The sequence below is a fragment of the Pyricularia grisea genome, chromosome I, assembly GCF_004355905.1.
Source record: "Pyricularia grisea strain NI907 chromosome I, whole genome shotgun sequence".
NCBI classification, from domain to species: domain Eukaryota; kingdom Fungi; phylum Ascomycota; class Sordariomycetes; order Magnaporthales; family Pyriculariaceae; genus Pyricularia; species Pyricularia grisea.
Window position 1 is genome coordinate 3,682,398 of NC_044973.1, and position 22,789 is coordinate 3,705,186.

The window sequence follows — 22,789 nt, forward strand, 5'->3', positions numbered from 1 at the left end:
ACTTTGTGTAGTAGTACAACGATATGCAACAGGACTAACCCGTAGAAACAAAACAAACCAAAACAAAAAAAAAACTTGGCAATACTGTCACAACAATAAATATTTTTCAAGGCACTCTACTAACGAACAGTACACACAAGACACAAGCCTTTTCAAATCCTTGTCAGCTAGCCTGTGGGGGAGGGGTAGGACTGCGCGGTTTTGACTGAATTGGGAAAATTGTAACTGACAGAGCTGGCTACGGTGGAGAATCAGACAACGTACACGACAAAATATCACCGGCATCCAAGGATAGTGAAGAACAAAATAGATAATAACAAACCAACAGAAACATAAAGGCTTGGACAAAGTGACTAGGATAATTTTCTTCTTTTTCGTCGACTATCTCAGGCTTCTCCTGTTTCTTTTCAAAGATCCTCCTGCAAAGCAATAACTTTCAACAACGACTGGTACCCTTGGGCCTGAGAGTTGCAATCCTTGACCATTGACGTGGGGCCGTTATCCATCGTTCCCGGACCCAACTAGAGCGCCGGGAGCCGAATTCCCACGCAGTTGGCAGATAGATGTACAGTAATATTTACAAATCCAAAAAAAAAAAGAGAGGATACCCTGCCCATTAGACAACACGACAACATGCAACACCCTGCCCACCACTATAAAGCAGAAGCTCCACGGTCGCCTCGTGCTCCACATCGACCCCTCATCCATCGCTATCTACTATTCGCTCTTGTAGTCTGTCTTTCCGCAGTCTTCTATATGAATTCCTCAGTCGCCCGTACGCTTCTCTCTTCCGTACGAACCACTGCATCCAAACGATTCCTTGCCTCTCCAGCTGCATTCTTCCAGAGACAACAACACATCCAACCCTCCCTTTCACAGCAACAACAAACCGCCAAAATGTCCTCCAACAGCCTCATCAAGCTCATCAAGGAGCGCCGCACCCACTACGCCCTCGGCAAGGACCTGCCCGTCGGTAAGGACAGGATCCAGGAGATCGTCAACGAGGCCATCCAGCACGTCCCTTCGTCCTTCAACAGCCAGTCCAACCGCGTCGCCGTCCTCTTCGGTGACGAGCACGAGAAGTTCTGGAACCTTGTCTCCGAGACCCTCAAGGCCATCGTGCCTGCTGAAAACTGGGCCGCCACTGAGGCCAGGAACAACGGCTTCAAGGCTGGCGCTGGTACTGTAAGTTTTTTTTCTCTTGCTCTCTCTTTTGTCACATCCATCACCGAGTGTCCTCCCCCGCCAACGAGTCCCCTCTCTCTTTTCCTTGCAGCACTTTGCTGATAATCACACTCCTTCCGCCCACTCTTCTAGATCCTTTTCTTCGAGGACCAGACCGTCGTCGAGAAGATGCAGGGCCAGTTCGCCCTCTACGCCGACAAGTTCCCCCTGTGGGCCACTCAGTCGGACGCCATGCTCCAGTACGCCCTCTGGGTCGCCCTCGACTCGGAGAACGTCGGCTGCAACCTCCAGCACTACAACCCCATCGTCGACGACAAGGTCGCTTCGACCTGGGGCATCCCCAAGGAGTGGAAGCTCAACGCCCAGCTCGTCTTTGGCAACAAGCTCGGCACCCCCGGCGAGAAGGAGTTTGCTCCCCTCGAGTCCAAGGTCAAGGTCTTTGGTGCTTGAGAAAAAATGATTAAAGATGGCGGGCTCTGTGTATATAAGGGTGGTAATTTATTGAGACGTGGAGGGGGAATGCTTTTAGATCGTTTTTCTTTGCATGTATAGCGTCTTTCTTCCGTGCCAAGCGCGGAGTTGGAATGCATAGAGCGCCAGATATACAAATATAAAGAAGAAAAAAAAAGATTTACAAAATGATTGGACCTGGGCTTGTTGTCAGCAAACAGGAATGTATTGTCGTTTGCAAGGCCAAGCACATCCACGTGAATTTTCTAACCTTTTTTTTTTTTTTTTAATCTGATGTGCACCTCACGTCATCATTGACCCCATCCCATGCTCATGGGGTTGACACCTTTTCATTCGTGGAGGAAGGGTCCTTTCCTTAAAAAGATCGGCCATAGTACCTGGAGGAAAAAATGCCGGTACACTGCCAAGCGGTTAAGCATCCCAGCAACAAAGTGGTTCCATGACAAAAATAGCTGGAGCCGGGCTTGCGGTTGAAAATCGCAACAGCCACCAATTGCAAGTATTTTGCGTAGGTATTGGTTCCGCCATGGCTAGGGTACGCAGCAGCAATTTGGAAAGCAAATCCAAGCAAGTGGCAACAGTACTTCCAAAAGGAGATTAAAAAAAAAAAGAGACAACTCAAAAATCGAGAAGGAAAACATTAGACTTGTAATATTTTTTTATAACACAGCAAAATAATGACGAGAACAGCACTTGTTACAAGTCATCGACAACCCTGCCCAACGCCTGTCCCATCTTGACCGTCTGCCCCTTCTCGACAGCCCACACAAAGCCATCCTGGACCTTCCCGCCATCCATCCTCGGGGCGGGCGCCTCAAACACCAGCACGACGGTGCTGCCTAGCTGAAAGCCACCCATCTCCTCGCCCCTCCTGAGGGCGTGGCCGTGCAGGACGGGGCTGGCGTTCTCGTATGTGGCCTCTGCGTAGCCGCTGTAGGGCTCGCCGCGTCGGGCGGCCTCCTCGGCGGCGCGGTCGGCGGCCGTGTCGGTGGTGAGCGAGTTCGTGCGCAGCTCGCGGTCAAAGTTGATCTTGATGCTGCCGACGTTGGTGGCGCCGACGGGCACGTAGCTGAAGAAACCGTAGCGCCAGCGTCCGAGAAGCACCACTCGCTCGTTGAGCGTGAAGAGCCCCGGCAGCGTGCGCTGCAGATACGGCGAAACAGAGTACAGCTCGCCGGCAAAGTGGCGGCGTCGTTCGACTACCCAGTTTGTGGGCGAGTGGAAGCGGTGGTAGTCGCCCGGCGCGAGGTATATGACGGCATAGTAGAGCTTGGTGCGACGCTGCTCGGCCAGGAGTGACCACCAGGGCTTCTCGCCTAGCTCTAAATCGGCACGGACCTGGGAGACCGAGGTCGGCGACGCCGTCACGGATTGGTCCTCAAGATCCTTGTCCTTCTTGTTGGATTTTGAGGATGGGCCGGACAGTAGGTTGGGCAAGGTGTACGAAATGCCGTTGACACGAGCAAACTCCTCGTCCTGCTTGACGATCTCGTCATCCTGAGCCGGGTTCGGGGTGCTGGTGCCAGAGGATGCTAGGCTGCCGGGCCTGGAAGGTGTCGTCTCGCCGAGGAGCGCATCTATGCTGTACGTCATGCCCTTCACCTGTTCAATGTCGCCGCCTTCGATCTGGCCATATTGCAGCACACGACCATCTGATGGCGAGAGAAGTGCATGAGGGTTGGGGTCGAGGACACGGGCGCCTGGCTTGAGCGTCCGGTAAAAGAATGATGCTAGGTTGGGGAAGTTGTGGAGGTCTTGTTCTTCGATCTCATCTAGGCTGTTTAGATGACCGGCTGTCAGTAGAGGCTCAGATAGCAATGCGACGAGCTGTTACAAGAGGCACGTACTTGACGCCAAAGATGAAAGAGTAAAGCTTAAAACCAGGAACCCTCAGGTAATAAGGCAGTGTGAGCTCGTTGAATCTGCCCCATAACCTCGATAGTGCTTTCAGGGGTAGTGTAGACATGATCTGAACCTGCCTATAAATCCAGATTGCCAGTCAGTATCGCACCCAAGCAAAAAAATCATCCAGTCTATCCAGACTGTCACTGGTGATGCAATGCATACCATGGTCCTTCTGGCCTGATTCTTTGCCTCTTTTTGGGCCTTGGTAGGTTGTCCGCATCGGCTTCTGCCTCCTCTTTTAACCTCTCCTTTTCCCTGCTCTGTACCCTATAAAACTGCACCAGTCCTAGAAACCCGATACCGACTCCGACTGGGATGTTGTACCAGGTGATTTTTGAATTTTTCCATGCAGAGCGAAGTCTCGAGGTGAACTTGGGCCTCTTGGGGGTCTCATGTGTCGAGTAGCACCGCGAGCCACCAGCACCGCTGCCGGCACCTCCAGACGGAAAGCATGCTCGGCTCGGAGGTGGCGCACGAGAGTAGAGATATGTCGAGCTGTATGTGTGCATCGGACGCGACCTGGCCACTAGGCGTGTACGGGTGGCTATAGTGGAAGCCATGATTGTCCGGGAGGGTGGGGGGAAAGGAACGGATTATTTGTTGTTCAGTATATTAATTTTTTTTTCTCTCTCTCCTCCGCCCGCTATCCGTGGTGTTTGCGTGCGGAAATTGGCACAATCGCGTGGTAAAGGGGAACACCCTGGTCGTTTATGCTAACGTTGTCGCTTGGGCCATCCCCGGAAAATCCTGAATGACGTCTAGGTTGTTCTAGGTGGTACCGTGCCTGTTGATTGATTGATTCATTAATTGCTTGATTTGCCGATACGCTCCTACATGTGCTCCGCTTTGAAGCTGCGGTTGAGTATTTGGCTTCGAAGTTTGATGATGTTTATGGTACTGCTTAGACACCGGATAGAATTCACCTCACAATTTTAGAACGTCTTTCGCATGCGTTTTGTTTTATCTCAGTCGAGGTGCTGAGATGACAATTCAAGAAGCTTGCTTTAGTCTAGTTGCCGACGGTAAAAGTGGGCCAATCTCAGGTACCGCACTCAAAGCTATGGTGCAGTACTATGTGAACTTCTGTTATGCAGCTAGCAAGCATTAGCATGGATGTCAACAGCCCCTCTGACTATGCGGTTTCATGATGAATTGTACAGCAAATACCACAGAGACAGAGGCTTGTTGTCAATAATTTGAATTCAAGAAATTTTAGACATGCCTCCGTAATTAATTAGCTCTTGAACGTTAGGTATCTAGATAACGAGAGAGACGAATGAATGGAAAGGCACAGAAAGTGCTTGTTTGTTGCTTCACGTTCTTGGAAAGATGATAACGATGCAACCAACCAGGGCCGAGGAATCCGAACCCCCGCCTGTCAGGCTGTCAGTATCAGGTTTGGAAGACGCAAGCAGTCACCCAGCGGGAAGGATGGGACGCTCCAATTAATCTAGCTCCATCTGGACACATTTCTGGATGAAAGTCAAACCACGTAAGAAACCGTTCAATCTGTATTCAACGTCTAAAAATAATCAATCCAAGCCACATCGACCTTTTTTTTTCTTTCTTTCTTTGTTCTCTTAATCGTTTGTGTTTCCGTCGTAACTATTACTGATACCTCCTCTCGTCTACCTCTTTCCAGTCTTTTCCATCTTGCCTACAGTTCTAGATTGTTACCGCCCAAATCGACGTCATCCGCCGCCTGGTCCTCTCAACAGGGTCACCAATTCCTCCGACCTTTGTTGGTCCCATATCATATTGTTCGCCAAGCTGACCGACCCTGGTCGACGCTACGATCCCATTAATTCATATTTCGACTGCAGCAACAGCAGTTCTCTTGGGCTGCACCTACCGGCGCGTGTGCGCCTTCAGAAAATCATGGCCAGCAACTCAGATGCCGCCACCGTGACGCTCGACATCGTGTCGCCGTCCGTCGGTGTGCCCACTCCGCTCACTTTTCCGGACCTACCGGCGCATACAACCATTGCCCAGCTACAGGACAAGATCCGCATGAACTTAACGCTACCAAACCGCGATGCTGTTGCCATGAGGTTGATCTATCATGGCCGGATGCTGGCCCAGCCCGACATGAAATTGTCAGATGCTTTTGGAGCAGATGCTGTACGTCCAGTTCCTGGTCAAACGAGCCTGCAAGAAAAAGAAATCTTGGTGTCTAGTTACTGACTTCCCTCGGAATGTATATAGTTTCACACTGATAACCGCCGCGTCTTACACGTCGTCCTGATGGTACCTGCAGGAACGGAACCGTCACCGACAACGACATCTACCACTCAGCCCTTGGCCACCACCGCCCGCGAAATTATTGCACAGAACCAGCGAGAGCGAGCAGCCCGCAATAGCCTCGGTATGCAAGATCAGCCCGCTCAGATACCTACGGTCTCACAACCAGCAGAACCAGCCTCGATGACGAGTGCGGGTAGCGCCACACAGTATACAACATCCAACATTGCCAGCGTCCCTTTTTCAACCGGGCAAGCATCCGGCATCTCCAGTGATGCGTTGTGGGCCGAAACTGCCCAAAACATGGCGGAGATCCGGGCTAGGGAACAAGCAACTAGGTTCCTAGAACAGCTGCAAGCAACCCGAGCCCGGCAGGAACTGATCAACCAGCTCAGCTCGCAGCTCCACAGCAACGCTGAACAGCTGCAAGCAGCCCGGATGATCAGCCAGCTTAGCTCGCAGAACCCGGCGGTCCCAATTACACACAATCAAGTGTCACAGCAAGCCTCCAGCCAGCAGAGTGGCGCTATTCAAGCATCTTCACCTGAAGTGTATATTTTGAACTCTCCGGAGGGCCCATATGCTGTTCTTCTCAATAACGGTGGCGTTTACACCTCGTTATCAGCGGGACAGCCTTTGGGCTCTAACACAGGGACAAGCTCGGTTGAGATGCCGGCGGAATCCCTTCCAAACCCATTCACGACCCACTTCCCGGTCGGTGGTATCCAGCCTGCCAACAGTCAGCCAGTCGCAACGAACGACATCAGAGCAACGGAAGACACCGATTTTGTGGAACGGTGGCGGCAAGACGGTCAACGACGGCAATTTGAGCTTAGGCAACGATACGTGCAGCTCAGACAGCAGCATGAGCGAGTACAGGAGCAACTGGCCTTGCGGCACATGCAGGATGCTCGTCGAGTGCTTCCTTGGGCACGCCATCCTAACCCTCAAGGAGCAGGGGCTATTTTCCAGGCCGTATGGCCCCATCTATGGCTGGTAATACGTTTAGTGCTGCTGATGTTATGGTTTACAAGCGGCTTGGGTTGGTCATGGACGCGCTGGTGTGCTGTCGTCGCGGTTCTTCTGGCTATCATTGTCATCAACTCTGGCTTGCTCAACGGTCGACTAGAGAATGTGTGGCAGCCGGTTCGGCAGCATTTGGAACGCCTTCTCCCACTAGCTGACCAAGCACAGGCAAACGCGGCAGGAGGTGCGGTTCCACCAGCTGCAGCACCCGGTGATTTAAACAATCGCCAAGATCAAACGGCTCCTATTGGGGATCGACAGAACGCACGTGCTCAACCAGATCCCCGGGAGGCTGCTGAGAGAATGGTGGCCGCTCGAAGGGAGGCAAACGCCAACTGGCTCCTTAACCAGGTTCGGCGGGTCGAGCGCGCTGGTCTTCTATTTCTTGCCAGTATCGCCCCTGGCGTCGCGGAGCGTCATATTGCGCACATTGAAGCGGAAGCCAGGGCCGAACGGCAAAGGCGTGAAGCTGCTGAGGCAGAGGCCGCCGCCGCTGCCGCTGCTGCTGCCGCTGCTGCTGCGGAAAACGCAAGCAGTACGGAAGGGGGAGACCAAGCGTCAGATAAGCCCTTGGCACCCACGAATGGGATATCTGCTACAGCTACTGGAGATGAAGTTGAAGAGCAGGGTGGAAGGCAGGAACTGCCCAACGCCGACATTCAAGGCGAAGTCGCTGCACAACAGACGCAATGCGCTTAGCTTACGCATCAAACTATGATTGCGATCCCCCATGCAGGAATGATCTTAAATCTGGTGGAGGCCTAGGCAGACTATCCTACTGAGTATCAAAATCTTGTGTACAGTGGACGCCCAATTTTGACTGGTGTTACATTGCAGGGATGCATAGCTACTGGCGAGGGTTTCAGTACCAGATACTCATATGCTGCACATAATGGAGGTGGTGCAACTAGGACAAAATGTCCCGCGCCGAGACGGTTCCATCCGTATACAAGAAGACCACTTGTAGAATCTACACCCACCTTGCCCTGCCGTGCTAGTGACAGCAACATATCGATGGGGAGTTGCTTTTATCCCGATCCAGACAACCATTACAGGCTTCAGGGGAGGCCGACAACTGAGTGCGGCAGCCTCAGCGATGACGAGTCGAAAGATTCAAGGTTGACAAAAAGACGAAAAAGACAAAAGGTAAAGCAGTCCTTCACAAGGGTGTACAGCATCAGCGAGGCCAGATGGACGTTGGGTGCTGGTTGTCGGACCTCTCGTGACGTAACCAGCAATCCAGAGTTTGAGAGGCGAGAGCTAGCCCGCCCTATGGGACAAGTTCAAGCAATCCTCGATAACATTCAGCAGTGGTCAACACCCGTCAACATGTTGTACCGATCTGTTGGTGTTTCGACAGACATCGGCTCGTCTGGTGTAGACTCTTCAGACGCTGAGGATTCGGTCACGACTTCGGAGGCGGATAACCATCCGGTCAGACCTCCCTTGGCAGGAGACTCTGCAATTCGCCCTTCAGAAACTGGACTACCAGTTAAACTGACTGAAGACTTGGACAACGATGACATTGAGACTGATTTGATCTTTTCCGATTGGTTGAACTATCCAGAAGGCGAAGCGGACGGCAACTAGGACTAAGGAGACTAGCCAGTTAAGAGGCTTCAGAGCATAGACGGAGTACTCAGCATTGAATTTTTATAGCGTCAATGTCTTTCTTGTTAGAGATTTACTAGTATTTGTTCGGCAGTTTATTGCCTTGAGCATTGAGCGAGTTTTCAATGAAGCAATTGCAGATGTTTGTCATTCATACCAAACAAGTTCCTCTAGGGGCGTCTGAATTGGTTCCGTCATAGCTACGTCTACCTCGCAGTCAAGGCTCAACCGGCAAAATATCCACACCTTGGTCAGTAGCCGGCAATGGCGCAGCTTCTAGCTACTTTTATTAAGATGCTTTCAAGCATAGTAAGCAATTACAAGGAGATCAAGTGGAACTAAGATTCCGAAAACCTGTAAAATCCGGATATATCAACTGGCAAAGGCCAAAGAGAGCACTAATGGATGACGTTTGAACCTTGCTACAAAAAGGCGAATGCTCATGCTGGACGTGGAGAACCTAGGCTTGGCCTGAGCCAGGCAAGGTAACAAGCCATCGGTGCCAGCTTATGGGAGCAAAAGGGCAGTGCAAATCAGTCAAAGAAAAAACGCGTATCGTATCACTGATACGGTAGATCGAAGGAGCATGAAGGATCGGCCCCCACGGTGACGATGAGAGCTGGTCAGCCATGAGAGAAAAGTCTATTGCCTACAAAAAGAGAGCAGTACACATTCACAACGCGGGGGAAACGCTATGCCCGTGGCAAAGGGGAAATAGATGACGTGATCTCATCTCTCTGTGAGGAACAAGGGGGCTTGAGGATGGAGAAAAGGGTTTTTATGATGGAAACACAAGGGAAAGGTCTAGAAACTAGTCCTAGCTCGAGCCCCCCAGTAAGACAAGCAAAAGCCTGGCGCATCTCGGTTGTACCCTGTGAACAAATTTTCTGGGTGTGGCCACGGATGATGATGATGGTTCCAGGTAAGATAAGCAATGGTCCGTGGGCTCAGCTATAAGGCTGGGGGAAAAAAAGGGGGGTTATACATAGTGTGATGGTTGGCAGACAACGGAAGTCTAGACCGTTGCCCCCGATGTGACGCCTACAAAAGAAGAAAGCGAGAAATATGACAAAAACGGTATTTTTGCGACAGATATTCTCCGTAAACAAAAAAAAGTGATGGCGTCGCCAGGGGCCAGTGATGGTGATGTTATACCTGCAACCTGCTAGGAAACAGACATCCGGTGCAGTAGCCTCGAGCCATGATGCCTGCATGCGTTTGTGCATAAGAACCAAGACGGATATGCCTATTACTTCCAGCTCTCTATCTTCACAGCAGGACTGATAGCTTAAAAAAAAACTGGGGGATTTTAGAGAGTGGTCCATTCCCCAGCTGAAAGGCAGGAAAAAACAAACGGCTGCATCCGCCGGGCGTTGGGATCCGGGGATTTCTGGCAAGGACATTCCCTGCGTTTAAAAAAGACCTCAGCTCACTCAGCCTACAGCAAAGTGGATGATAGTAGCAAACTCTTGGACTTCAGGAGGTCGGATATGGAATAGTCATCTTTCCTTATCATGGATCCTCTCGATATCCTACCATCGAGAGTCACACAATGAACCACCCCTTTACATGCAAGAGATCGACTCCTTGGTCCGTTTCTCCTTGAAAGGCTTTTTGGCGATCCTCCGAGAAGCCATCGACGCAGAAGAACAAAAAAAAGGAATTTTTACGATAGCTACACACCATCTTCGAGTCACGTTGATTGCGACGGACGCCAGTCCCCAGATCCCCTGCCGCTGTGTGGTCTCACCGTCGGTCCAATCATAGTGGCAAACAACCCATGCTTACAGATGAACCCATGTTCGGCGCCTGCGATTGGGTTGTGAGGATTTTTTTTTCTGATCGGGTTAACAATGGGTTAAAAAGAATGGAAACCTCGATCTTAATTTTTTTTTTTTTTTTGCTGATTGTCATTGGAGACTCATTGGGGTGTTGTTAGCTTGGATTGTAAAAAAAAGATAAAAATGGCCTTGTCGTTGGTTTCCCCTCTTCGCTCGCTTCCGTTGCAGCCCAGTGCCTTGTCCACAAGGTGGCCAAATTGACAACTGGCAGGCGAAAAAAACAATTAAAAATAACATGGGATGATGCAGGGAGAAAATGCATACTCCGTACTACCGTACGTAAGCAAAAGAGGCCGCCGGCTGCATGTTGGGCGATAGACATGTCATAGTACAGGGAAGTTCATGGTTAAGTACCTAGATAGAGCAAGGCCTGGGGGTTGAGGCCTCAGCCACATTTCCGACTTTTGAAGGTGTTGAATTTTTCGCTTTGCCTTGTTAATCGCCCGTTGTTGGGCCACGTCACGAGCCTCGGTGGCGAAGTGCAGCGCCAACCACAGCAAGGTACAAAAAAAAAAAAAAAAAAAAAAAAAAAAAACTACTGTAGGCGGCTATCAACTTTCGGCCTTGCCACTTTGGGACGTGGCGCTTGGCCCAAGGGAAACAAAATTCTCTAGGCATCAGCTCGCCTAGGATCGGAATTCCCAGAAAAAACGCATGATGCAGTGTGCAGCAGGCATGTTATAACACTGATTTACTGGTTATTGCTTGCATTCTGCAGGTGCAGGGAACTTTTTTTTCTTGTACTTGTCATTATCCTACATACACGAAGAGAAGATGGAGGTCGATGATTTGGCCGCCTATGTGGCCCACCGCTCTCGTCTACCGTAATTCTTTTCTTAGAATACTTGGCTGCAGTTGATGCCGGCATGGGGAGAACCGAGGAACCAAAAAGTGGACAAACAGCCTGTGAGTGCAGTACAGTGCCTTCTTTTTGGTCGCTTGGTTGCATACCAATAGTAAATGGTGTATCCTTTACGCCCCTCCTTCTAATCAGCTGACGTTGCCCCCCGTGATCTTCGATATCCCATCAGGAACACCAATTGGATCTGGTATAATCAGATAGATAGAGAAACAATGGAATTGCGATGCATGTATACGAATCGTTTAAAGATGAGATTTGAATGGTTAGGATCGTTTGAACGGCCGAGATTATCTCCTCGTCGCCAATGGAACAGCCGAGCAACTGCACAAACAGGTTTCGCTCGCTCCTGCATAAACGACATGTACCAGGTATGCATGGGGATAGTACCTTTGTGCAAAACCCGAGGGTCCCCTTCTTGTTTGCAAGGGAGCCAGTAGTCAGTCTTGTGTATGCGCGCGGAAATGCTGACCTGTCGATTATCACTTTTTGTACTGTTGTGCGGCTTTTTGTGAACCCCTCTTTACGCCATTTCGAACTTGTTCCAGACCCTACCTGTGTGGAACTTGGGAGTTGGGCGTTGAGGGGTTGGTTACTTTGCCGGTATAGGGGGAAATAATAAAAGGTGCATTATTATTCCCTTCTCTACTTTTATCACTAGCAAATGGATAAGTGACAGTTGATGCAGACTAGAATAAAGTTTGATAAGTTGTTAAGAGATGATTGCATCTCGTAACCATGGCTCGAGTTAATACTAAGTTCATCTCAGATTCATCTTCTCAGAAATCATTTTTGTAATTACCTGATACAGTAGTCCAGTAATACTTTTCATGCTGCAATTATTGTAAGAAAACCGGCAGTGTCAATCAAGACAGAGCTTCTTTGGTTGGCTGAGAGCAATGGTAGTGTGGTGGGGTCATCCCTCCCTCATTAAGAAATATTGGAACGACAGACAAGGTATAGAGACGATAGACGCACAACTGTAGACTTTGATTGGCTCTAAATTGACAAATGCTGGCCAATCAAATAATTCTGTTGGCTTGCTACACATCTCTGCTTCCTCCAAACAATGTCGCTTCAGGCCTGCTTCGAGTCAAACCACTAGTTGGTCCTCTCCTTTTATTTTCTCCTAATTACCTTACACTTGTTGTAGTTGCAACCTGCCAGAGAAGGGTGTCGCGTTTACGAGTCGGCGATGATGCAGACTATACATGCGAAACCAGGGTCTGCATTTGGGGTGCTTCTTGAAGACAAACATTGGCTCCCGCGAATTTGGTATTGATTGTTAGCCCACCCGCCGCCATTCATTTGTTTAGTCCTCCTTCAGATTGCGTCCTTTTTGCGACGTTTTGGGGGCCAACAAGCGTCCAAACTAAGCGAATAAGCGAAAGGTATGACGAAGCATATCTTCTCACCGTAAAGCATCTGCAATTCGAAGTATCGACAGGTGACTCTTTTGGATCGGCAATGGTGCGTCAAGCTTCCCCACAGGACCTTGTCGTACTGTAAGTAAAGGCCCGAGATGGGAATGTCGTTGGGTTCTGCCCAGCTTTCACGGCTTGCACGGGGCCGGAACTACAAGCACCCCGACCAAGGTGCGCGCTTAAGAGGTTCAACCACCTGGTAATGCGACGTTGATTTTGGCATGCGACCAGGCTTTTAGCCGGCCAACATGGCCGCATAATAAGTCGAGCCATTTAGGAGCGCATCTGCGCTGGCCCCAATATTCCTACGGTAGGCTTACTAGCGCCTTTAAGCTGACGAGCTAGATGACCAATCTGAAAAAATTTAGGACAGTCAACTACCGGCTACCCGCCAGACCTAGCAGCAGATATCTAAAGTTACTTATATGGGAATGGTCATGATTTGGTGACCGCCGGGGAAACGACGCCGTGCTTCCCAGAGCGCGTGCGCTGGGAAAATCTAAGACATGCAGCAAGGGAAACCAAACCTTTCGCAACACACTGCAGCCTGCGAAAAGGCCTCCTGCGACTGTCGTTGGACCGGACCCGAATCCAAAGAACCGATCCGATGTCAAATGTCTCACATGCCTGCAACGGTGCTATAATTTCTTTCCCGTTCAAGCCATTGCACTGAGCCGCGGAGGGGGTTTGTGATGGAGGTTATAGAAGGGCTGTGATAAGGCGGGCAGCTGGAGTCGAATTTCTTTGTGGAGTTTGTGGAACCCTTGAATACCCACAACGCAGACGACTTCCTTTTGCATTTTGCCCCTCCCCAACTCCAAATTGACACCCCCCCTGCCCATTCCTGGGCAACAGGGCAACGTAAAGGTGAGGCTTGAACTGGCAACTTAGCGGCCGTGAATTCGCGCCTCTTGCCGCCCGGCATGTACTCTTTCGTGCACGTGTTCAAGCCTCACCGTCTGTTCAGAATCCTTTCTTGGGCTGCGTGATCATTTGCGGAAACGAAACGTGCAATTGCGGTCAAGAAAACGTCATTTTTGGACCAGAGGAATGAATATCGTTTTTTTTTCCCTTACCAGATGGGTGACATTGGATCAGAGGTTGTATATGGCTCCAAACCCTTGTCTGCGTTCGAGTAAGAGCTGACAATAAATATGATCTGTTTGCTGTCCAAGGCTATTAGTACGCATCTACTGTACCTCGTAAAAAAGCATCAGGTAGCCAAACACTACCCTGGACTGCCGAACACAGCAATCTGTGCGCAAGAAAAAAATCTATGAAATGATGGGCTACTTCGCGGTGTCGATGGTGGCACCAGTACCAAACTCTGGGCTTCTGGGGTTGAAAGTTGCCAATGACAGCTTCCAGAGCAGATGCTGTGCTCCCAAAGGGCACGCCGACATGCACAATCAAGGGTCCCCGTTCGCACCCGTTCTCTACCAGTTATTTCTAGAGGCGCAGCAATAACCCAGGTCTGTGCTCTTGCTTCTGCCGTCCAATCTCGTCCCGCCTTAACGGCTCGCCTGCCGTACTGAATGCTACTTTGGGATTAATTCTCCTAGACGTCTATCCACTCACTGAACTTTTGTTCCTCTTTTCACCATCTCCCCTTGGCCATCCATTTTGAATTGACTTATTCCCACCAACCCGCTCTCGTGCATATAGTGACTCAGATCGTTGGTCGCGCGAACTCTCAACTGGTTAAATCTTCAAGTGAAGAAACCGAGGTTGCATCCTTGATTCATTCTTCTTTCTGCTCAAGGTTTTGAGGCTTGTCTGGCTTGCATGCGGGAGTGAGGAAGCATCTTCACCTCGGACACGTTTCTTTTGACCGCAAGCCGAGCCGTGTCTCTCCATTAGGAGGCGTTTTTCTGAAAGCCGTTTAGGCAACGCTCGTTGGATGACTTTATCTGCACTTCGCCCTTTTCTTGACCGGGACCGGGATTGGGGACGGGCAATCGGAGTGATAGACCAGAAGCCTGGTAAAATCGACATGGTTATTGTCTTGTCCACTCCGTGCTGATCCCCGTTCCTCACCCCACATAGGTGGGCGAGGGGTATCGTCATCTTGGCCACACCCCCCCCTTCTCAGCTTCTCGCCATGTACCGCCCAGATCGAAGTGGGTGGGAGATGCATACGCCCAACCATTCAGAGTACTTCTCTCGACAGGCCTATCTTCCTTTTCAATCCGACTGTCCGCAATCTCAGTGCTCTCTGCGCTACTGCACTTGTCTCTCCCTTTCTTTCCTCTGTCTTGACCGTTGTGTCTTGAACGAGGTCATATTTTCGTTTTATACATCTGTTCACCTGTTGCATTATCAATTCTTCAGACTGCTTGTTTATTAGACCGAGTTGGCTGCTCGACGCAGTGTCTCACCTCACATCCATCACTATCTTTCAAAATCCGCCATCACCCGGATGCCATCGGCAGTACACCCGTTTTGTCCACCAGCTTTACCCGACTTACAGTGGTGGTGGTGTGCTAAGCAGTTCGTTGCCCGGCGGAAACCACAGGCTTAGGCGCTGCCTACCTACCTGTTCCACACCATCACCTCCGATCTCACCCTATCCCACCCACACAACGTCGCAACTATTTGCCAAGGCTAAAAGACTTATACGCGAACAACCTGTTAGGTTAGTGTCCTTTCCGTTCACTGTTACATTGTGCTCAAAGACGTCCCCCCCTGTCCAAAATACTATTCACACCATCAACTGCATTTGAAAATTTCGATCTTTTTTTAAGGTTCTGAGACTCCTCCATGCTTCTCTGCTTTGTTTCCCCTTTCATATCCAAGAGATCTAGGCACACTTAGCCGGGGGTTCCGAGATGCTGAGCTCAGTTGATGCTATTTCCTTGTCATCCTGCACAACTTATCTACTGCGCCTTTCGTTTACACTACCCTGGATACTGTCTGCCTAGTTTCTTGGGTTTTCAGGCTTCTGATTACCGCTACCCACAACTTATTTGGTGCAACATCGTCAGCATTTTCTTATGGCGATCGCTGACCACCCCACAGAATATAGCCGTCTTTGCGAATATTTGTGCGTTTGAAAGCAAGGATGGATTGGTGATATACCTTTGGATTACGACACGGCTCCCGCCGCCATTAATACTTAGCAAGCACGCACGCTCAACATGTCGTCTCTCAGGTTTGGGTCGATCCCAAAGATCGGTCGGTCTGAGGAAAAGGGCGTGGCAGCGAAAACAGCCCCCTCAAAGTTAACAAATGCAACTAGACAAGGTTCTGTCGACAATTGGACCGGTCCTGCTGTCAAGAGTGCCCGACCAGACATGGAAACCTCAAGACTTCAGACACCAGGTGTGCCAAGCTCCAGCAGGATACCTCAGGGACCAGCCAGGAGACCACAGCCTAGGCAAGGGGGCTCACGGCCACCATTAACACATCAGGACAAGTCCTGGGGATCTGGCTCTACGCAAACTATTATATCTGGCCCTGCCAGGTCAGCCTCTGGATCGGTCCCGGACCGATCTACTACGCCCGTGGAGGATCGGAAACGACCAGTCCGAAATGTTCTGCGAAGAAGGTCTTCGAACATGATCCAAGAGGCCGTTGAACATCGTAAAGAAATCAGGATGGTCCCGCAAAGGAACGACTCTGCGTCCTCTGTACCTCGCTCTGTAATGTCACCAGAATCTTTCACCAGCTCACAATACGATCGAAGCATCACCGAGTCGCCCGCCGAGATCCAAGTTGCGATGCGGGTCGAGCTCCCAACAACAAACGCTCAAACAGTACGGATCTATCCAGAGTTGGATCGTTATGGAGGCGGAAGACCATACCATGCAGGTAGCGGTTCTTCGATAGAAGTCCCCTACCCCCTTTCAACCCACGATCTTCCGCCGCCCACGCCTCTCTTCTCCGGAACCAGCAGCCAAATCAGCGGCTACAGCGGCAGTCCTTCTACTGGATTCTCTGGTTCTCCCGGTATTTGTCCATACAGCAGAGACACCACTCCCACAACATCAATTCCGTCGCATTCGCCGGCACTGGTTGCGCCTGGACGATTTGCTACCGCTAAACTGAAACAGAACAGTCCAGCTGGCGCTCAGAGTTCCAGGCCGCCAGTCACAAGGAGGAGAGCCGGAAGCATACCAAATGAAACCGGCGGTGCGGCGAGCGCCGATCCTCATGGCCTTGCAGCCGTCAGGGAGGCACTATACTCCTCCTCATCAGGCTCGACAGTCCGCGATGGCGACAGGAAACCCGACCTTGAACGAGAGCCTGAAGGGGAAAAGAGGACCAGGAGAAGACTCGGTACCGTGCCTCCTAGCCCTCCTCCCAGAACATCATCCGAGAGAAACAAGGACAGAGGCCTAGAGGCGTCTCCTTCAAAGCAAGCTCGTCAGCCCGCACCACCAATGATGACCACGCAGACGACAGAAGGACGCGTGCAAAAACCTCCTATTAGTAGGATACAACCTCCCAGCCTCTCTGTTATGCCCCCAAGGGCAACACCTCCGATCAGGCCGAGTCGAGATGGAACTCCGGATTTGCTCTCGCAGTATGGGATGCCGGTGCCCATTATCCACAGCAATCTTTCGTCAACTTCCATCGGTGAGAGACGCCAGAGCCTTCCCATGAGCCCTGGAACCAGCGCTGTTGCCAGCCCAAACTATCAGAGTGCCCGTTCTGTGACACCTTCCCAGCAGCCACCGCAATCCAAACTTCCTCTTGGACGCGAGCCCACTCCTGCACCGCGGACCGTTGAGACTCGCAGACCCAGCCATGGATCAGCGACCAGCCGGAGTCCCAGCCCCGGCGTCACGAACTTCAGGACGCGATTTCTCTTCGGGCGACGTAAGACTGCTGGCGATGAACCTTCAAAGGCTCCAGAAAAGCCCACTGAAAAGAAAGAAAAGCCTGTTCGAAAAGGGCCTGCTGCCGGTACGGGACACGAAGGTTATGGGCGTGTCGGCATGCCTCACAGGCGCCGCAGCAGCCTCAGCCGCGGAATCGCCGGCACAATGTCCTCCCAGGAAAGCCTGGAGAGTAGGTTGTCCGACGATCCGTTTCTGCTAGAGCGTACTAAGCCCGTCGTGATCGCTGGCGGTGAGGTTGTTCAGAACAACAACATTGGACCCGCGAAAAGTGACCAGAATCTGTTGGCGGGTGCACCAAGGAACATGTCGGATATCTCGCTGTCATCTCAAGGCGACCGTAATACCTTGTGGCCATCACCCTTTCCCAAAACCTCCACAGCTGGTAGCCGCCGTCCATCAGATGTCAGCGACTCCGAGGGACCGGCCTTGGAAATGAGGTCTACTCTGGCTTATAGAAGGTCCATCCAAAAGCTCAAGGACGGAGGAGACCAGTCAGCCTTGCGACTCCCGAAGCCCATCAACACCCGGTCGCCACGAGAGATCACTTCGCCGACCATGACCAGCCACGACACGAGCATCCTATCGGACGATAGTATAATCGAAATGACTACTGGCCGTGTGTTGCAGGGACCAAGAGCAACGCCGCCAGTCGCCGTCGGCCCCAAGAAACTAACCAAGAGAGCCAAGTCGCCACGTAGGTGGAACATCTTTGGACGTTCAAGCAGCCAGGTGCCGTCCACGACAAGCAGAGAACCAACTCCAGTGGAATCCCGCAAGGTAACAGCCCAAGTGCAGGTCAAGCCGGCTCCTAAAGCCAAGGCTTTCTATACTATGGACATGTCGGAGCATGAAGACAACGGTGACCCCGAAGCTGCGGTGCAGAAAGCAGTATTGGAGGCGCAGCTACTCGAGTCACCCCCTCAACAGCCGGTGCAGCCTCAGCCAGCAACACAGCCGCATATACCACCGATGGGTAGGCGCCAATCTGTACGCAGATCGATCACGAGCCCGACAGAGTCAAGACGTGGCGGCCTTGATGAAATACAAGCCCAGGCAGGGGCTTCCAAGCTCCCAATGGGTGCGAGTAAGCGTGCTTCGCTCACCAAGTCAAAGCCTTCCGAGAGTGTTCCCCGCCGTGGCGTCGTCTCGCCGCAACTGCGATCTCCACCAGCAACGGTACCGACATATAGACGGCCTTCTGTCAGTAGAACCGCTTCAGCTGATCAAGATTCTAAGCGCGGCGGTCTTGTTGAGCCCGTATTCCAAGTGCAGAAGACGCAGCAGCCACCAAAGGTCGAGAAAAACACGGCTCCGACTCAAGAGTCTTCAGCACCCTCAACCAGACCATCTATTCCGGAGCAGCAGCCGGCAACCGGGAGAACTGGGCGACCCAGCCGCCTGCCCCAGGTTGGTCGAATTCCCAAGGTAGTAAGCGCTCGGCCTGAGCCCACATCGCCAAAGAGCTTTTCGCGCCCTTTCCACCGGATCAGTCTCCTGCCACCCTCCCGCGACGAAACTCGTGACATGACCTCGATAGCAAAGGGACCAAGTCCGCCCAAGCCCGCAAGCCCTGAGCTAGAGCCCGCTGAGTGCTTCTCGGATGATGAAATGGAGACAACGGATGCGCACAACACTCACACCGTTACAAACTCTCCCCAGCGTCTTTCACGAGAGATGACACCTGACATTGGCAAGTTCATCAACGACTTTCTCTCGTTCTCACCGCGCAAAAACTCGCACTCGACATCATGCACGACTACTTCCTCGAGCTCCAACGGCATGTATTGCTATGCAGATGCTACCGCTGTGGTACCGGCTCCTAATGCACCCCTTGCTGAGGACGAGGTTTGGTTGGAATATGACGACTTGATCGGTGAGGAAGGCCTCAGAATCCCGCCCTCTCCAAGCTCGTCTCATGGCACGCCTTTCCATTTGGAAGAATACGCCGCGAGTTTGACGAAACCGACTGGAGAGCAGTTGGAGTCTCCTACTTTCTGTCCCCATCCGGCTCCACAAGTAGAGAGGATTGATGTTGTGGAGGATGACCGTGAGAAGCAGCAAATTCCGTCGAGCATCTACAGTACCGACGAGACCAACATTCTGAACGAGGCTTTGGAGATGGGAATCATTCCGATTTCGTCACCTTTTGTTACTCAAGATTTATCCAATGATTACAAAGAGGTCGATAAGCAGAAGCAAGCTCTGCCACCCACGCCACAGGCTATTGCTGTTGACACGGCTGCGGCATCAAGCGCATCGGCTCGTATTGCCGCCCAACGTAGCGCCGCGTCCTCTTCAGTCAACGACAGTCCCCGCCGCAAGAACAACAAGCGCGTATCGGTTTCGAGTGGCTCAAGTGGCCTGAGTGACGACAACTCGCCCCTGTCACAGGTCAACCTGCGCGTTGGCTCGATGACTGTGAGCAAATGGCTCACGTTTGGCCACGTACTGTTCAGCCCCGTGCGTGATGAACTTGTTCCTGTTGATGGGTCCCTCAAGAGACATTCGATCCTGGTCATAGATGGCCTTGGTAACGACGATTGGTCGTTTTACGCAGCCGAAACACATCCCGAGGCGACCTTTTTCAACCTCTCGCCACGGGCTCCGTTGCCCAAGCCGTCGCAGAAGAACGCCGAAGGCAGTTTCCCTCTGAGCCCGCCGAATCACCATCAAATTCAGTACAAGTCACACATGGACAAGTTTCCATTCGGCGCTGAGAGTTTCATTGCAGTTGTCTTCCGATTCCCAGCTGCAGCACCCGAGGCGCACTTCAGGAACATTGTGGCCGAGGCACATCGAGTGCTCAAGCCAGGTGGGTTCATCGAGCTGTCGATTCTGGACCTCGACCTCAACAACATGGGCAACCGGTCTCGGCGGATGGTACGTCGCCTCAAGGAGCGCATCCACGCCGTCGCCCCAGAGACTTGCCTCAGCAGCACGGCGGATCTGCTGCTCAAGTTGGTCGGGCGCAAGGGCTTCGTCGACGTCAAGTCGTGCCGGGTCGGAGTGCCCGTTGCGTCGGCGACTCCCGGGGGCCCACCGACGACATCCAAGGCAAAGGCCAGGCGGAGGGACGAGCGCTCCCTCGCCGAGATGATATCGGATGACGGCCCCGTGGCGGACGAAAGCATCACCAAGATGGTGGCCAAGGTGGGCCGATGGTGGTTCAGCCGCTGCTACGAGAACGGGGTGCTCGGCGCCAACAGCATGTGGAACGACCGGTGCCTGTTGGGCGAGTGCGAGGAGTGGGGGACGAGTCTCAAGCTGATGGTTTGTCATGCTCGAGTCCCAGACGCAAGGGCAAGAGTTGCGAGTATTTGAAGGGCATCTCAAACATTTCTCATCATTTCTTTGGATGATGGTTTTTTTTCCCTTGGAGACAGTTTCTCTCTCATCTGTCAATGCTGCATTTTCCCCTCACGGACGGAAAGACGGTTACAGAGGGCGCAAGCCCGATGGTGCAAAGTAAAGGCTGCTTTGATAATTCTTTTTTCTTTCCTTTTCCATCCAACAACAACACAACGGCAACTCTTCTTTAATGACCTCATTTGAGGGGTACGACAACAAACGAAAGCCGACCATCGTATCAAGATTCCAGCCCTCTGTCTCAACAAATGTCAGCATCAAAAGACAATAAGAACGCCGGCGACGGCTACCCCCTGTCATCAACACGAATACACCATTCTATGGATCAGTCCTAGAATAGGGCTGCGCCCATATATACTTGCCCCTTTCTTTATATTCATCGCCTGTTCTCATTTTTTTTTTCCTATTTCATTTTCAGCTGCAGGATGGCAATAATGAGGGGTAAGACTAGCAGAGACCTTGATTTCCTTCTCTTTTTTTTTCTTCCTTTTTTTTTCATTTCAAAGCGAGCGAAGCAAAGTTTGTGTCTTGAGTTGTTGTTTTTTGCTCAAAAACTAGATACCCCAGTCAACGATGGCAATGATGATATGTAACAAGGCAACAAATTTGAAATCAAGCATTAGTACATAGCATGCCAGGAACGGAGCTTTCAGGCTTGTTGAGAGAAGTAGACGTAATATATAAGTACTTCGCTATCCTTTTCTTTTATTTCTGATGTATACCTTGAGTGATATGTGTGCCAGAGCTGTAGGAATTATGGCTGGATTTGCGTCTTGATCTCGACCATAATAGTAGGTAAGACCCGACATGACCAGATGAGAAAGACAGGTAGACGGGTAGGCACGAGAACCACCCCATTTCCTCATTAGCTACCCAACAACTGCGAGTCACTCTTCATACCAAGCAACCCCAGTTTTGATTAAATCACCACCGCGTAGCAACACAGAACCATCCACTAGGCTTTTTTCTTCTCTCCTCCCCTCATCAAACAGCCCCATTGGCGCTCGTCAGGGCCAGGCTCGCGACGACGGCGTCGACGACGGCCCGGAACGCCTCCATCTCCTCGTCGGCGGTCCCGCCCATGCCGGCGCTCATCAGGCTCACCGAGTTGCCGACGTAGGTCGGGAGGCCGGACCGCTTGGCGACGAGGCGGGCCAGGCGAGTGGCGAACTCGAGCGTCGGCTCCACGGTCATGAGGGGGGTGCAGAGGGGTTGAGAGGGATTGAAGCGCTTTTTTTTGGGTGTTAGTGAGAAGACTTTGTCTTGTTTGTATTTTAATTGGGGGTGAGGGGGGGTTTCCGTTTCACTTGGGTCTTTGGAGAATGACAGCAAAAGAAACCAAGACAAAAAAAAAGGCTCGGGTCTGAGATTAAATAATACACGAGGGTGGAAACAGAAACATACGTCTGGTATGGCATAGACAAACGAGCCCAGCGGCGTTGGGGTCGTGGCTTCGTCGGCTGAGGCGGTCGTCACCATGAGGAGGATGGACTTTGGGCGGACGGTCAGGTGGATGTAGAGCCTAGTATCCAAGGAGCGGGGGAGCGGGATGGAGATCTGGTGTGTTTTGGTGGCATCGTCGCCTGGGTTGGCGACGGCGGCAGAACTCATGCTGAAGATGTTTCCCGTCTTGAGATGATGGTCTTATTTCTTGCTGTGTCCTCCTTGGTGGCAGTGGGGGGTTGCAACTCAGGAACGAACAAGAATGAGCCCTAAGTCGCGGGGGTCCTTATGCTGTGTACTGTTTTTTTCGTTTTCCCTCCTTTATCTTGTTTGCGCAAATGTTCGATTATATTAATAAATAAGCTGTTTGTTTTGGTGACCAGCTTGGAAGAAGTTGTTCGAAATATTCAACAAGTTTCAAGGTGAGGACACTATATGCGACCTATCAACGCCCACGGAGACGGGTAGCCACTGATTGACAGCTGCGATGCCCACCAATTATAGCCCTACTGCGGTAATACTTGAAGGGTTCCACAGCGTAGAGTACTGCGATTCTGGTGCGATCAGACTTGA

At 51.5% G+C, this 22,789-nt stretch overlaps 5 protein-coding genes across 5 annotated transcripts; 3 read left to right on the plus strand and 2 right to left on the minus strand.

Moving 5' to 3' along the window:
- Window positions 1–463: 463 nt before the first annotated feature.
- Window positions 464–1,838, plus strand: PgNI_06162 (uncharacterized protein). Its single transcript, XM_031126189.1, has 2 exons — window positions 464–1,185; window positions 1,318–1,838. The coding sequence occupies exons 1-2, from the start codon at window positions 634–636 to the stop codon at window positions 1,633–1,635; spliced, it is 870 nt and encodes a 289-aa protein (XP_030982382.1). The 5' UTR covers window positions 464–633; the 3' UTR covers window positions 1,636–1,838.
- A 514-nt stretch (window positions 1,839–2,352) lies between these two features.
- PgNI_06163 (uncharacterized protein) lies at window positions 2,353–4,507 on the minus strand (the record flags this gene model as incomplete). The annotated part of the gene is made up of 3 exons (XM_031126190.1): window positions 3,724–4,507; window positions 3,504–3,635; window positions 2,353–3,433 (listed from the first exon to the last, which is right to left on the minus strand). Exons 1-3 carry the CDS (start codon window positions 4,119–4,121, stop codon window positions 2,353–2,355), a joined length of 1,611 nt encoding a protein of 536 aa, XP_030982383.1. The 5' UTR covers window positions 4,122–4,507.
- Window positions 4,508–5,056: 549 nt separating this feature from the next.
- On the plus strand, window positions 5,057–8,607 carry PgNI_06164 (uncharacterized protein). The gene is made up of 2 exons (XM_031126191.1): window positions 5,057–5,682; window positions 5,767–8,607. The coding sequence occupies exons 1-2, from the start codon at window positions 5,440–5,442 to the stop codon at window positions 7,525–7,527; spliced, it is 2,004 nt and encodes a 667-aa protein (XP_030982386.1). The 5' UTR covers window positions 5,057–5,439; the 3' UTR covers window positions 7,528–8,607.
- A 6,207-nt stretch (window positions 8,608–14,814) lies between these two features.
- PgNI_06165 (uncharacterized protein) lies at window positions 14,815–22,607 on the minus strand. Its single transcript, XM_031126192.1, has 3 exons — window positions 22,178–22,607; window positions 15,575–22,003; window positions 14,815–15,191 (listed from the first exon to the last, which is right to left on the minus strand). Exons 1-2 carry the CDS (start codon window positions 22,382–22,384, stop codon window positions 21,758–21,760), a joined length of 453 nt encoding a protein of 150 aa, XP_030982387.1. The 5' UTR covers window positions 22,385–22,607; the 3' UTR covers window positions 14,815–15,191; window positions 15,575–21,757.
- On the plus strand, window positions 15,701–20,728 carry PgNI_06166 (uncharacterized protein; the record flags this gene model as incomplete). The annotated part of the gene is made up of 1 exon (XM_031126193.1): window positions 15,701–20,728. The coding sequence occupies one exon, from the start codon at window positions 15,701–15,703 to the stop codon at window positions 20,726–20,728; it is 5,028 nt and encodes a 1,675-aa protein (XP_030982283.1).
- Window positions 22,608–22,789: the final 182 nt, after the last annotated feature.